This window comes from Salpingoeca rosetta, assembly GCF_000188695.1.
Source record: "Salpingoeca rosetta unplaced genomic scaffold supercont1.42, whole genome shotgun sequence".
NCBI lineage: Eukaryota > Choanoflagellata > Craspedida > Salpingoecidae > Salpingoeca > Salpingoeca rosetta.
Window position 1 is genome coordinate 236,637 of NW_004754892.1, and position 12,500 is coordinate 249,136.

The 12,500-nt window shown below is 55.2% G+C and overlaps 3 protein-coding genes across 3 annotated transcripts in view; 1 reads left to right on the forward strand and 2 right to left on the reverse strand.

Moving 5' to 3' along the window:
* Positions 1-69: 69 nt before the first annotated feature.
* Positions 70-4,463, forward strand: PTSG_11264 (uncharacterized protein; the record flags this gene model as incomplete). Its single annotated transcript, XM_004987704.1, has 12 exons — positions 70-249; positions 463-572; positions 787-868; positions 1,079-1,219; positions 1,433-1,499; positions 1,845-2,032; positions 2,429-2,529; positions 2,883-3,081; positions 3,364-3,466; positions 3,705-3,773; positions 3,942-4,080; positions 4,376-4,463. 12 exons carry the CDS (start codon positions 70-72, stop codon positions 4,461-4,463), a joined length of 1,467 nt encoding a protein of 488 aa, XP_004987761.1.
* A 656-nt stretch (positions 4,464-5,119) lies between these two features.
* Positions 5,120-10,155, reverse strand: PTSG_11265 (TKL protein kinase; the record flags this gene model as incomplete). Its single annotated transcript, XM_004987705.1, has 3 exons — positions 6,365-10,155; positions 5,423-5,844; positions 5,120-5,217 (listed from the first exon to the last, which is right to left on the reverse strand). Exons 1-3 carry the CDS (start codon positions 10,030-10,032, stop codon positions 5,120-5,122), a joined length of 4,188 nt encoding a protein of 1,395 aa, XP_004987762.1. The 5' UTR covers positions 10,033-10,155.
* A 362-nt stretch (positions 10,156-10,517) lies between these two features.
* PTSG_11266 (uncharacterized protein) overlaps positions 10,518-12,500 on the reverse strand; it is a 2,480-nt gene continuing 497 nt past the window's right edge. The window contains exons 2-4 of the mRNA XM_004987706.1: positions 12,383-12,500; positions 11,868-11,945; positions 10,518-11,531 (exon numbers count right to left, since the gene is read on the reverse strand). The exon at positions 12,383-12,500 is cut by the window's right edge and continues 16 nt beyond it. Of these exons, the coding sequence (XP_004987763.1) occupies positions 10,881-11,531; positions 11,868-11,945; positions 12,383-12,481 (828 nt within the window). The 5' untranslated portion in view covers positions 12,482-12,500 and the 3' untranslated portion in view covers positions 10,518-10,880. The remainder of the gene's footprint in view (positions 11,532-11,867; positions 11,946-12,382) is intronic.

A 12,500-nucleotide genomic window follows, 5' to 3' on the forward strand; every position in this document is an offset into this window, starting at 1 on the left:
CCATCCAAGTATCCATCCACCCCCCCCCTCCCCAGCACTACTTGATCAGACAACAGCAACCACGCCATCATGGCCGGACGGTATGTGCGAGGGCCGGGCGTCGGGTCCGTGGCGCGCGTCGTCTCGAACACGCGCCGAAAGGGCAAAGGCCCAGAAGCACGCAGCGGTATTGACCGTCGCCGTGCGTTGGAGGCGCGCGTGCAAGCGGCGGAACAGGACATCACCGCCCACAAGGAAACCTTGTACAAGGTGCGACATGGTTGTATGACTGACTGTATGAGCGAGGGAAAGAGGTGGGGCGAGGAGGGAACTTGCGGTGGAAAGCTGTGCGGGGAGCGGGAGATGCACGAAAAGAGGGGATGACTGGATGATCAGGCTGCACAGGATGGTTGGTTGGCCCTCCCCCCCCCCCCCCCAAACACACACACACACACACTCACGCAAAACATTCACATGTGGTAGGAGCGGTGGGTTGAGCGCACGACGCGCAAGGCCAAGGCCAAGGCTGCGGAGATGCGCATGCAGGAGATCCTCGACGAAGAACAGCAAGAACTAGAGCGGCGCCGTGCAAAGTGGGTCGCGGAGGTGGTGGTGGTGGTGATTGCTGAGGTGATGATTGATTGTTCAGGTGATTGCGGTGATTGTTGATGTCGCATGGCCACACCCCATTGCACGACTTGGTTGAACGACATGCGTGAGTGTGTGTGTGTGTGTGTGTGTGTTTGTGTGTGTCGCTGCTCACGCGCGTGGTTGCTTTGACGTGTGTATGTATTTGCGTGTTTCCAGACTGCGGCAGATGTTAGCTGATGAGGAGCGGCATCTGTTGGCGGAGGCAGCGGCGCAGGTCGAAACCCCGCTCGAGAAGCAGGTCTGTATTCGACGATGCAGCAAATCGCATATGGTGCCGTTGCTTGCACGCACGTGTATGTGTGTGCTGTGTGTGTGTGTGTGTGTGTATGTGTGTTTGTGTGCATATTTTGACACGTGTGGTTGGTGCACTTCACCTTCACTTCGACCCCCACAACAATCGCCACCCACCACTCACCAACCGCCACCACCATCACCACTGTGACGGCAGGCGCGCATGCGTGAGCGGGTGCGTGAGTTGCGTGAGGAGCGTGAGAGCGACCGACAGCGCGAGGCGAAGGAGCGCAAGCGCCAGCAGTTTCTCATGAACAGCGAACCCGTTCGCCAGCTCAAACGCAAGCAGGAACTCGAGGTGAGGGTGATGTTGTTGGTGCTGATGGTGATGTTGTGATGCTGATATGGTAATGTGGTGGTGGTAATGTGGTGGTGGTGATGATGCGTTTGTTGTGTACATGCCTGCGGTTGCTTGTGCACGTGCGGGTGAAGGGGATGTTCGCATGCCACATCACCATGCACCATGTGTTCACGACTGACGCCACCCATCCTGCCTTGTGCACCGCATCAGAAACTCGTCCAACACCGCGACGTACAGCTCAAGGAGAAGGAAATTGTCAAGCAGCACGAGAAAGAAGGTGGGACTGTGGCCACGTGTGTGTGTGTGTGTGTGTGTGTGCGTGTGTGTGTATCTGTGTCTGTGTCTGTGTGTATGCGTATGTGCATGTGTGTGTGCGTGTGCGCGTTTGTTTGTTTGTTTGTCTGAATGTGAGTGTGCATGTATCTTGGGTGGTCGTGTGTTGTGTGGTTGAATGTCTTGACTACATTCTCTCCGCATTTCAGACTGCCTTCACTCACTCACTCTCTCACTCACTCACTCACTCACGCACTCACGCACTCACTCACTCACACACAATATCTCACTCACTCGCTCATTCACAATCACAATCACAACCCCCCCCCCCCCTATTCGCCGCCATCAGTGGACGAGTTCTTCTCGCGGATGTGGCTGGAGGACAAAGCAAGCAAAGACCGGCGCTACGCCGAGGAACAGCAGCAACGGGCGCAACGAGCGCGACAACAGCAGATGGTGCTCAACGAACAGATGCAGGCTGTCGAGCAGGCCAGGCAGCAGCAGTTGCTGTTGGTCGAGGAGGAGAGAAAGCTCAGGGTACGTGTCTCTGGCCAACGTGGTGGTGGTGGTGGTGCTCGTGTGTTCGTTTGTGTTTGTTCGTGTGTGGTGGTGTGTGTGTGTGTGCATGCGCGGTGGTGTAAGGTGGAGTCGCGGGGTGCAAGTGGTCATATGCTGTTGTTAACGTGGCTGCACCCTTCTCACATCGCCAATAATTACCAACCACCGGCACAACAACAACAACAACACCAACAACAACAACAACAACAACAACAACAACAACAACAACAACAACAACAACAACAACAACAACAACAACAACAACAACAACAACAACAACAACAACAACAACAACACCACCACCACCAACAACAACAACAACAACAACAACAACAACAACAACAACAACAACAACACGTTTGCGCACGTGCGCAGCTGCAAGCGCAGGAGCAGGCTGCGATTGAGGCGAAGAGACAGCAGGAGGAGGAACGGCGGGGGCGGCAGCGCATGATGGCGGAACTCGACAGATTCAACAAGTGCGATGCACAGAGAGGGATGGGTGTTGGTGATGATGGTGGTGTGGTGTGATGGTGCGGTGTTGATGGTGATGATGGTGGTGTGGTGGTCGGAAGCTCATTTCATGTGCTGTCTCTACACCCCCTTGCACGTTCTCACTCCTTCATTCCCTCACAACCTATCTTAAACGCGCGTGGACACACACACTCTCCCCCCCCCACCACACACACACACACACATACACACACACACACACACACACACACACACACTCTCTCTCTCTCTCTCTCTCTCTCTCTCTCTCTCTCTCTCTCTCTCTCTCTCTCTCTCTCTCTCTCTCTCTCTCTCTCTCTCCCACCACACGCATTGACAGGCAAACGATTGAGCTGCGAGCACAGGAGGCCCAGAGGGAACTGGAGCAGGATCTGCAATATCTCCAGGAGAATATCGACGCTGTGAAGGGGGAAGCAGAGGCGGAGCGGGAGCGTAAGGCGCAAGTGATGCAGGAGGTGAAGATGTACAATGACTACATCCAGCAGATGAAGGCGTTTGAGAAGCAGCGCGAGCGGCAGGTTCGAGGAGTTTTTCAGGCAGAAGGAAGAGAAGGTCGGTTTCATCATGGACTTGTGTGTGTGGATGTGTGTGTGTGTGTGTGTGTGTGTGTGTGTGTGTGTGTGTGTGTGTGTGTGTGTGTGTGTACATGGATGTGGTCATTTGTTTGCTTGCTTTCATCGTTTCGTTGAGGGGTTAGTGATTGCACTCATCTCTAACTTGGACACCCTGTTCATGAACCCGCCACCACATCATCATCACCATCACCATCATGCGTCGCCGCCATCGCCACGGCTGGGCAGGCGATGCAAGCGCTGCTTGACAAGTTGGAGCGCGAGCGACAGGCGCGGCAACAGCTCCTCGATGAAGTCATGCAGACACGAAGGCAGCAGATTGACGCAAAGCGTACGTGCTTGCTTGCTGTTGTGTGTGTGTGTGTGTTGTTGTTGTTGTTGTTGTTGTTGTTGTTGTTGTTGTTGTTGTTGTTGTTGTTGTTGTTGTTGTTGTTGTTGTTGTTGTTGTTCCCATGCGTTGCTACGCTTTTAGCGAATACGACGTCACTTACACACACACATGCACACATGCACACATGCACACATACACACACTCATACACACATATGCCCCCCATCCCCTGCGTGCAGTGCAAGCGGTTGAGCTTGAGAAGATGGAGGCGGCACAGGAGTACCACAACCTCGTCCGCGCAATCAAAGGTGAGCAGACGGAGGTGGAGTTGTGCACTGTGAGGCGAGGGTGGAGGCTGCCTGTTTGATTGAGGGTCGAAATACACGTGCATCAAGTACACGCAGTACCGACAGCACCCACTTGCACACTTATGCATTCATTCACTCACTGACACACACACGCTCACCCCTTGACAGAGCAAGAGGCTGCTGAGGAGGAGCGGAAGAAGAGCGAGCGCATCCGTGCGCGCGAGGCAGCGAAGGCGCTGCAGGAACAGGCACAGGACAACGCGCGGCGCAGGCGCGAGGAGGAACAGAGACAGGCCGACGAAGCAAGGTGGCGTGTCGGTGTCTGTTGTGGCTTGATGGCGTGTGTGTGTGTGTGTGTGTGTGTGTGTGTGTGTGTGTGTGTATCTGTGTATATGTGTGTGTGTGTTTGAATGGCTACACGCGCGTCCGTGTGTTTGTGTGTATTTGCAGTGCAGGTGACCACATTATTATGGCCATGCGTGTGCTTGCACTACGCATCTCACACCACCAATCATCACCAATCACCACCAATCACCACCAATCATCACCAATCACCACCAATCACCACCAATCACCACCAATCACCACCATGTACTATAAAGGCGGCTTCGCGAAATGGACCGGCAGTACGAGGAAACTCTAACGCGCGAACTGCAATCCCTCGCCGTCACAGGAACATCCGCCCACTAGCGAACGACGCGTTGCTTGGACCATGGCTTGTGCATGGACTGCATTGCATACATGGATCATGGCTCTACTCCCATGTGTGTGTGTGTGCGTGTGTTGCGTAGCCGCTTGTGTTTGTGTTGGCGAGAGTTTACCTTACGCTCCTGTCCTTTGTATCTTACACTTGCCTGTTTCGTATGTTGTTTCGCCTCCGTTGCGTTGTCTCACGTTTGGTGTTCGCGTGGGAGACGTCCTAGTTATGCGCGTGCCCCGCTTCCAAACTGGGTCGGTTTGTTGTGCGCCCTTGTGGATGCGTGCTTATGTTTGCATTGTCGTGTGGTTGTTGATGTGACTGACTGTGTTGAATTGATTGGTTTCGCTTTGTTCTGTCTGTTGCTGTCTGTTGCTGTCTTCATCATCCCACTGCATGAATGTGTATTGAAACACAAATCAACAGTCTTCTGACACTTGCCATCGATAACGTCAACACGAAGCACAAACACACCAGCCACAACGTGCTCCAACATTGATCAACGCGCGCATACAAGTTGTCTCAACGCAAACGAGTATCCACCCACCCACCCACCCACACACACACACACACACACACACACACACACACACACACACACACACACACACACACACACACACACACACACACACACACACACACGTCATCACATGAGCTTGATGCAAAGTGTTTCGAAAGAAGGCCGTCTGGCCGGGTCTTGTTCCATGCACTGCAGCGCCAGCACCCGGAACCAGGTCGGAATGGCTGCAGCAGCAAAGGACAGACAATGTACTTGGAACGTGAGGGAGGTGGGCAACAGGGTTTCATGCAAAAGGTCAAGGTTGAGCGATACTGATAGATTTACGGAATCGACGACCTTGTTTGTGCAAACGCGTCCAGCACAACAATCACACAAGCACACACACAAACACAAACACAAACACAAACACATACACAAACACAAACACACCGTGCCCTGGGCCACCAGCGTGGTCGATGTACTCTTCTGGGAACGTGAGCCGTTTTCCATCGCTGAGGAGATTTAGAAGCGTCGCCAGCATCGGGCCCTGGTAGTCAGGTAGCTCTTGCTCAATGAGGTCAGGGGTGCGTTGCGTTGCAATCTCCCACAGCAGCACGCCAAAGCTGAACACGTCCGCCTTGCGGTCATACACGCTACCCGTCAGCGCCTCTGGCGCCATGTACAGCGGTGTGCCCACACCGGCTGTCAGGGCCAGCCCAAGTGTCTGCCCGCCAACCTCCTGCGAGTACATCACATCCGCTGTTGCTGTTGTCTGCACGGGCTCTGCGGACAGCCGCTGGCGAATGGTTCCAAAGTCCGAGATTTTGGCGCGAAGTTTGCTTGACACGAGCACGTTGCCGCTCTTCAGATCCCTGCCAAAGCATCACAGGAAATGGTAGGCATAGAGATTGATGTGCAACAAAGCGTAAGCACGTTGCTTGCAGGCAAATGTGCAACAGTCACAGGTAACGATGACATGCATGGGAAAACATGCATGGATAGATGGAACGAAAACACTCGCGACATAACTGGTTCACGCACACACGCACGCACTCACTCACGCACGCACTCACTCACGCACTCACTCACTCACTCACTCACTCACTCACCCACTCACTCACCCACTCACTCACGCATGCACTCACTCACTCACTCACTCACTCACTCACTCACTCACTCACTCACTCACTCACTCACGAGCAGACATGCACACCCACCCACTCACTCACTCACTCACTCACTCACTCACTCACTCACTCACTCACTCACGAGCAGACATGCACATCCACCCACGCATGCACTCACTCAAACACACACATCCACTCACTCCTTCACGCACTCACGCACACACATCCACACACATGCACATCCACTCACGCACACAACACAGACCTGTGCATTTGGTCGAGGCTGTGGATGAATGCCATGCCAGATGCGACGTCATGAGCCAGTCGAACCTTCAGGTCCCACGCATTAGCCACCTCCGCATCGTTCACACCCTTGTTCCCTGTGAACGACGTGCGAAGATGATCAGTCGACGTCTTGCTCTTCTTGTTGGACGTGACCACAATCAGCTGCTGCTCTTCATCGTCAATCCTCACATTCATATCATCGCCATCATCGCCATCACCATCGTCTTCTTCGTCAGCAGCAGCAGCGGCGTCGGCAGCAGCGTTGATGCGGTGGTGGTGTAGCACATCAGCCAGGTTCTTCTTGAGCAAGTCTCGCAGCGAGCCCATTGCCACAAACTCCAACACAAGAAAGGGGGCATTGTCGGGTGTTTGGCCCGCACCAAAGAACCGCACCACGTGTGGGTGGCGTGTCTTCTGCAGGAACGACACCTCCTTCTCAAACTCGGCTTCGGTGTTGGCGTCGAAGAAGGCAGCAGCGCTCTGTTGCCCAAACACCTTAACCGCGACGATGATCGTGTCCCATTCTGCCTTGAAGACGACTCCAAACGCGCCGCTGGCCACGCGCCGAATCAAACGCATTTGGTCGTACGGGATCTGCCACGCGGACCTGAGTGCCAGCACTTCTGCGTTCGTCACCTCCAGCAGGGCCTGTCCAATGTCGCGCTGCTTGCGAAGGCGGCGCACGCGCCGCTTGTACCACAGCCGTGTCAGGTAGATGCACAAGGGCATGATTGCAAACACGGTGCCAAAGGTTATCTCCAGGACGGGTGTTGTTCTGGGATGACAGCGGCCGTTGCGGTTGCGAAACTCGTGTGCACACCGGCACTCGTGGGTGAAGGTGACTTCTGTGGACGGGGAGTCAGCGCCCTCTCGAATCGCGCGAACGCTTTGCAGTTGCAGATTGCATGCAACAGGGGAGCCTTGCAGCGACAGGATTGGAATTCGCTCCTTGGCAGGAATCACGTCTCCGCCGATGGTGGAGAGGTCATCGGGTGCGAGCGCGAGCGTGGCTGCCGTGCCTGCACGCACCGCTCGCAGGCTTTGGAGCTGCGGGTTGTTGCTAAAATCAACAACATCAACCTCGCTCACACATGCGCGCAGCACGCGCGTCACGATCTCATCTTCAATGCTGGCGGCGCTCAGCAGCGCACGTGCAAACAAACGCGAGCGCCCCTGCTGTGAGCACAGCGCGTCTGAGAACGGGATGCGCGTGTTGCTGATGTCAAGCGTGTCCACGTTGAGGGTGTTGAGTGTGGCGAGCTGTTTAGAGTGCGAGACGTTTAGGTACGTAACGTCAGTGCTGATATTCACAGAGCCAAGCTGTGTGTTCTCTTCCAGATGCACGGCGTTGAAGGTTCGGGAAGGAAGCTCAAACTCGCGAATCGCTGTGCGGGTGAGGTAAAACTCTTGCACGCTGTCCGCAAGGTTGTTTGCTAAGATGCTTGCAAGCAACTCCGGGTCGTCCATGCCTGGCCAGCCAATGCCAAAGCTCTCCAGGGTTGTGTTGGCAAAGGGCGTGAGGTCGGTCACCACGAGGTTTCGAACGTCCAGTGTGTCCACGTTGCGCAGACTCTGTTGGACAGACTCATCGGCGGAGGAAAAGACCAGTTTTGGCGTGTGTTGCTGCGGGGTGGCTGCAATTTGCAGCGCGGTCAGGGTTGTCAGATGCAGGATGTCGTCCAGATTGAACCCAGGTAGGTGGTGCCCGTTGATGTTGAGCACCTCGAGTCTGCGCAAGCTCGAGAGGCCGTGCAGCGATTCGAGCGGGTTGCCGGCCAAGTACAACAGGGTGAGGTCTGGCATGGATGACACGTTCAGGGTGGTGATGGCATTGCCAGGCACATGCAGCTGAGTGAGCTTGGTGGCGTTGTGCTGAAAGTGGGGCGGCAGCGCCGTGATTCGGTTGCCTGCCATGCTGAGCTCCTCCAGCACAGCGGAGTCTGCCAGAAACGTGTGTGGCAGGGATGTAATCTGGTTTCGGTCCAAGTCGATGTCCACAAGGGAGTGCAGCCCACGAAATGTGCCCACCACCACCTCCTTGAGACGATTCACCTGGAGCGCAAGGTATTTGAGGTTGGTCAGGTCCACAAATGTGTTTGGTTGGAGGGTTTCAATTTTGTTGTTGTGCAGTGTGAGGTTCACGAGTGCAGAAAGGCCAGCGAAGATGCGAGGAGGGAGGGCTGTCAGTTCACAGCTGTGAATCTTGAGCTCATGCAACGCTGTGGTTGTTTTGAACAGCTGTTCCGGCAAGGTTTGGAGGGAGGTGCCATGTAGAAGCAGCGTGTGCAGTGCAGTCTGGGCTGCAAACACGCTGTCAGGCAATTTCGTAAATGCATTGTCGTGAAGGTGAAGGGTTTGCAAGGCGGTCAGCACCTCAAATGTGCTGCTTGCAAGCACGGTTAAAGCGTTGCCATCCAGCTGCAGGTCAGTGAGAGCACTCAGGGCAGAAAACGCCGTCTCATCGATGTGTGTGAGCCCGGCACTGGTGAGGTCAAGCGTTGTCAGCTTCGTCGTGCTCGCAAACGCGTTGGCGGGCAGGGACGCAAGCGGGTTGTTGTCTGCCACCAGCACCTCCAGGTTCGGCACGAAGCCCAAGAAGCGTGACAAGCTCGTGACGGCATTGTCGGTGATTGTCAATCGCTTAATGTTGGGGAATGACTTATCCTCAGGTGCTGTGAGGGTGGTTGTCGTCCCGCCAATCAGCGCCAATTCCGTCAGAGATCCCATGGTGTTCGTAATGGCTTCCAAAGACACTTCTGACTGTGGGAGCCCGTGAACCGTGAGTGACACGACGTTGTTCCACCAGCTGTCACCAGCCGGGGCGAGAATGCAAGCGAGGTGTTCCGCGGTGACGCCGTCTCGTAAGACAATACCCACAGTTCTGTCGCGAAGTGCCGCACAGTCCGAGTCAGGTGCACAATTCCCAAGCCTGTGTGTATTACAGCGCTGGTTGGCGATGATATCCAAGATAAAAGTTCCATCATCTGGCACGTTGCATGAGTGGCCAAGCACCCCGCCCATTCCACATCTGACAACTGGTGTTGACCCTCGGTCTCTCCGCTGTCTCATTGACCGTTGTTGTAGCTGGTGCTGGTGCTGCTGCTGGTTGTTGCGTTGGTGTTTGTCGGTGGCTTCGTGTGCGGTCCTCGTCACGGCGTCGCCGTTGTTGGTGTGTACGCCGCGCGAGTGAGTGGGTGCTTGCCTTTGCGGTGTTTGAGGCAAGTGACAGGAGTGCGCCATGAGCGCACGAAGAGGCTGCAGTCTGGGGTCTTCTATGCGCTGGCTGCCTTGATTGTCCGCTCCTTTATTGCTTCGATCACCGGCATCACCATAGCGCACCAGTGTGGCCAGATCTGCTTCGATCGATGCCAGTGATGCGTGTGCTGCGGCACAGAGTTCAAGGGGTGCAGTGCGCGACCCCAGGTTGGCCGGGGAAGGGGGAGGCAGAGGGTCTGTGAATTGGTTCTCCTCATCGGATGGACTGGAAGCGTCGGTGGTGTTTGTGGTTGTGGAACGAGGAGGACGCAGCGCACTGCCACCCTCTGCTCCGAGACAAGAACAAGGGCACGCCACTACGACCACCGCCACCAACAGCGCCACTGCCCAGCATGTCGGCGAGCTGGACAAGGGAGCACGCTGCGACGGCATGGCAAGCTACGTGTGTCGGTTGGTGGTTTGGTGAGGGAGGGAGGTTGAGCGGATGGGAGGATAGGAGGATGGGGAGGGTTGAGGCTTTGAGCTTGAGGGAGAAAAGAGAGAAGGCGAGCGACGGGGTTGCGGAGTAAGTGAAGAAGGGCAAGAGCAGCACACGCGCCACACGACTTGCTTGGTCTTTGTTCTGCACGCTTGCTCGTTGTGTGCGGCCTGCATGTTGTTCTTTGTTCTCCGCCCAGACAAAGAAGGGGAAGTGCGTGGAAGTGTGGAAGTGAGGAAGTGTGTGCCTGCATGCTTGCAAGGTTGTCCCACACGACTTGTGGCGGGGAAATTTCTTGTGGAAAAGTTGTTGTTGTTCCTGGTGCTGCTGCTGTTGTTGTTGTTCGTGCGTGAGACAAGGGTTGCCGTGTCGTGCATCAGTGCATCATGTTGTCTTGTCACATCATACATCGACACCACAGCGCATCCACGCGCCACAGTCACACGTTGACATGTTTATCGCATGATGATTCAACGAGTCCAAATGCACAGACACACAACACACACACACACATGGCATACACACACACACACACACACACACACACACACACAAACATATGGCAAAGACACACACACACACACAAACACTGGCAAAGACACACACAAAACATACACACGGCGCAAAACCACGACAGCTGACCACTATGAAGCAGGATACATTAGGACATCCACATCATCCACACCAACCATCCCCATCACCAACCATCCCCATCACCACTGTCCCTCCCTCGACCCAAGCCCAAGCAAAAGCGCCAGCGTAACTGCCACCCCTATTGCTGTGTCAGCGTTTGATATCGTTTTCAGCTGAGCTTGCTCGCTTGGAGGTCACGGGCCAGCTGTGTCACCCCATTCTTGGCTGTGTTGCTCGAGACACCACCATCATCATCACCATCAGCAGTGCTGTGTCCTGTCCTGTCTGCAGCTGCTGCCATGGGCGCTCCGTGGCGTGGAGCGTGTCGTTGAGGGTCCTCCTCCTCCTCCTCCTCCTGCTGCTGCTGCTGTTGATGTGAAGGGGTTGGTGCGTCACCAGTATTTCCATTGGTCCAGTCTCTTGCATCTGCACTGTCGTCCTTTGAGTCTGCACTGCGGTCTCCAGTTCTCTGCGTTGCATCATCACCATCACCATCCTCACCAAGACCAACATCATCCTCACCAAGACCAACATCATCCTCACCAAGACCAACAACATCATCATCATCATCGTCATCGTCGTCGTCGTCCGCAAGGCTGAGCTCCGTGCCGCCGTTCATGAGCGTCGTGGCGGCGGTTGTGTTGGCGCTGTCGGCGGTGTTGTGCTGCTGCAACTGTGCACCCACCTCCTTCAGCTCGTTCTCGGCAACAACGGATATGGCCTCGCTCATGGCAGCGTCAAACGCGAACGGCTGCTGCGCCGCTCGTGCCTGTTGCTGCGCATCGCTCTGCATCATCTGCGACACAGATGACACCGCAGTCTATTGCGCCGATGGGTTGTTGCGGGGGGCGGGGGGCGGGTTGTGATTGCGGTGCGTGCGTGTATGAGTAAGTGCGTGTGCGGCGTGCGTGAGTGTGAGCGTTTTAGTGTGTGTGTGTGTGTGTGTGTGTGTGTGTGTGTGTGTGTGTGTGTGTGTGTGTGTGTGTGTGTGTGTGTGTGTGTGTGTGTGGAAGGAAGACGAAGCGGTGCACGTTCAAAGGAAAGAACTGGCGAACGGTATCATGCTTAGAGGTACGCCTACACATGCCATCAATCATACACCCACACGCACACACCCACAGACACATCCACACACAGACACACACACACTACGCACCTGCAGCTCGGTCCATTGTTGGCGGGTGGCAAAGAGCTGATCAGCGAGACGTTGCCGTTCCGTCTCACTCGCTCGCAGCTGTGAACGGCAAGATGGGCACACATGTTCGGGTTAGGATGGCGAAGCGTTGGGGGGGGGGGTGTTGACGGGGTTGTGGTAGTCAGAGCGAAAGCAAAGGGGCAACGTGAGGTGGAAGTGAAACACAAGTGCGTGTGCGTGTGTGTATGTGTGTGTGTATGTGTGAGTGAGTGTGTGAGTGAGTGAGTGAGAGAGAGAGAGAGTGTGTGTGTGTGAGAGAGAGAGAGAGAGAGAGAGAGAGAGAGAGAGAGAGAGAGAGTGTGTGTGTGTGTGTGTGTGTGTGTGGAGGTTCATAAGCAAAAGCAGGAGCAAAAGCAGGAGCACAAACGGGGGTGAGCTGCCAAGTCAACAGCACGGATGAGAAACACACACACACATCGTTTGTGACACAACAACAACAAGTGCCCAATCTCCCGTGATCATCCACAAGCACACACCTGTGATTTGAGCTGGTCCACGCTCTGTGATAGTTGTAATACGAGGGTGATGAGCTTCTCCCGCGGCAACGCGGCAACACGGTCTGCTGTGCTTGACATGGCCCTTGCGCTTGCGCTA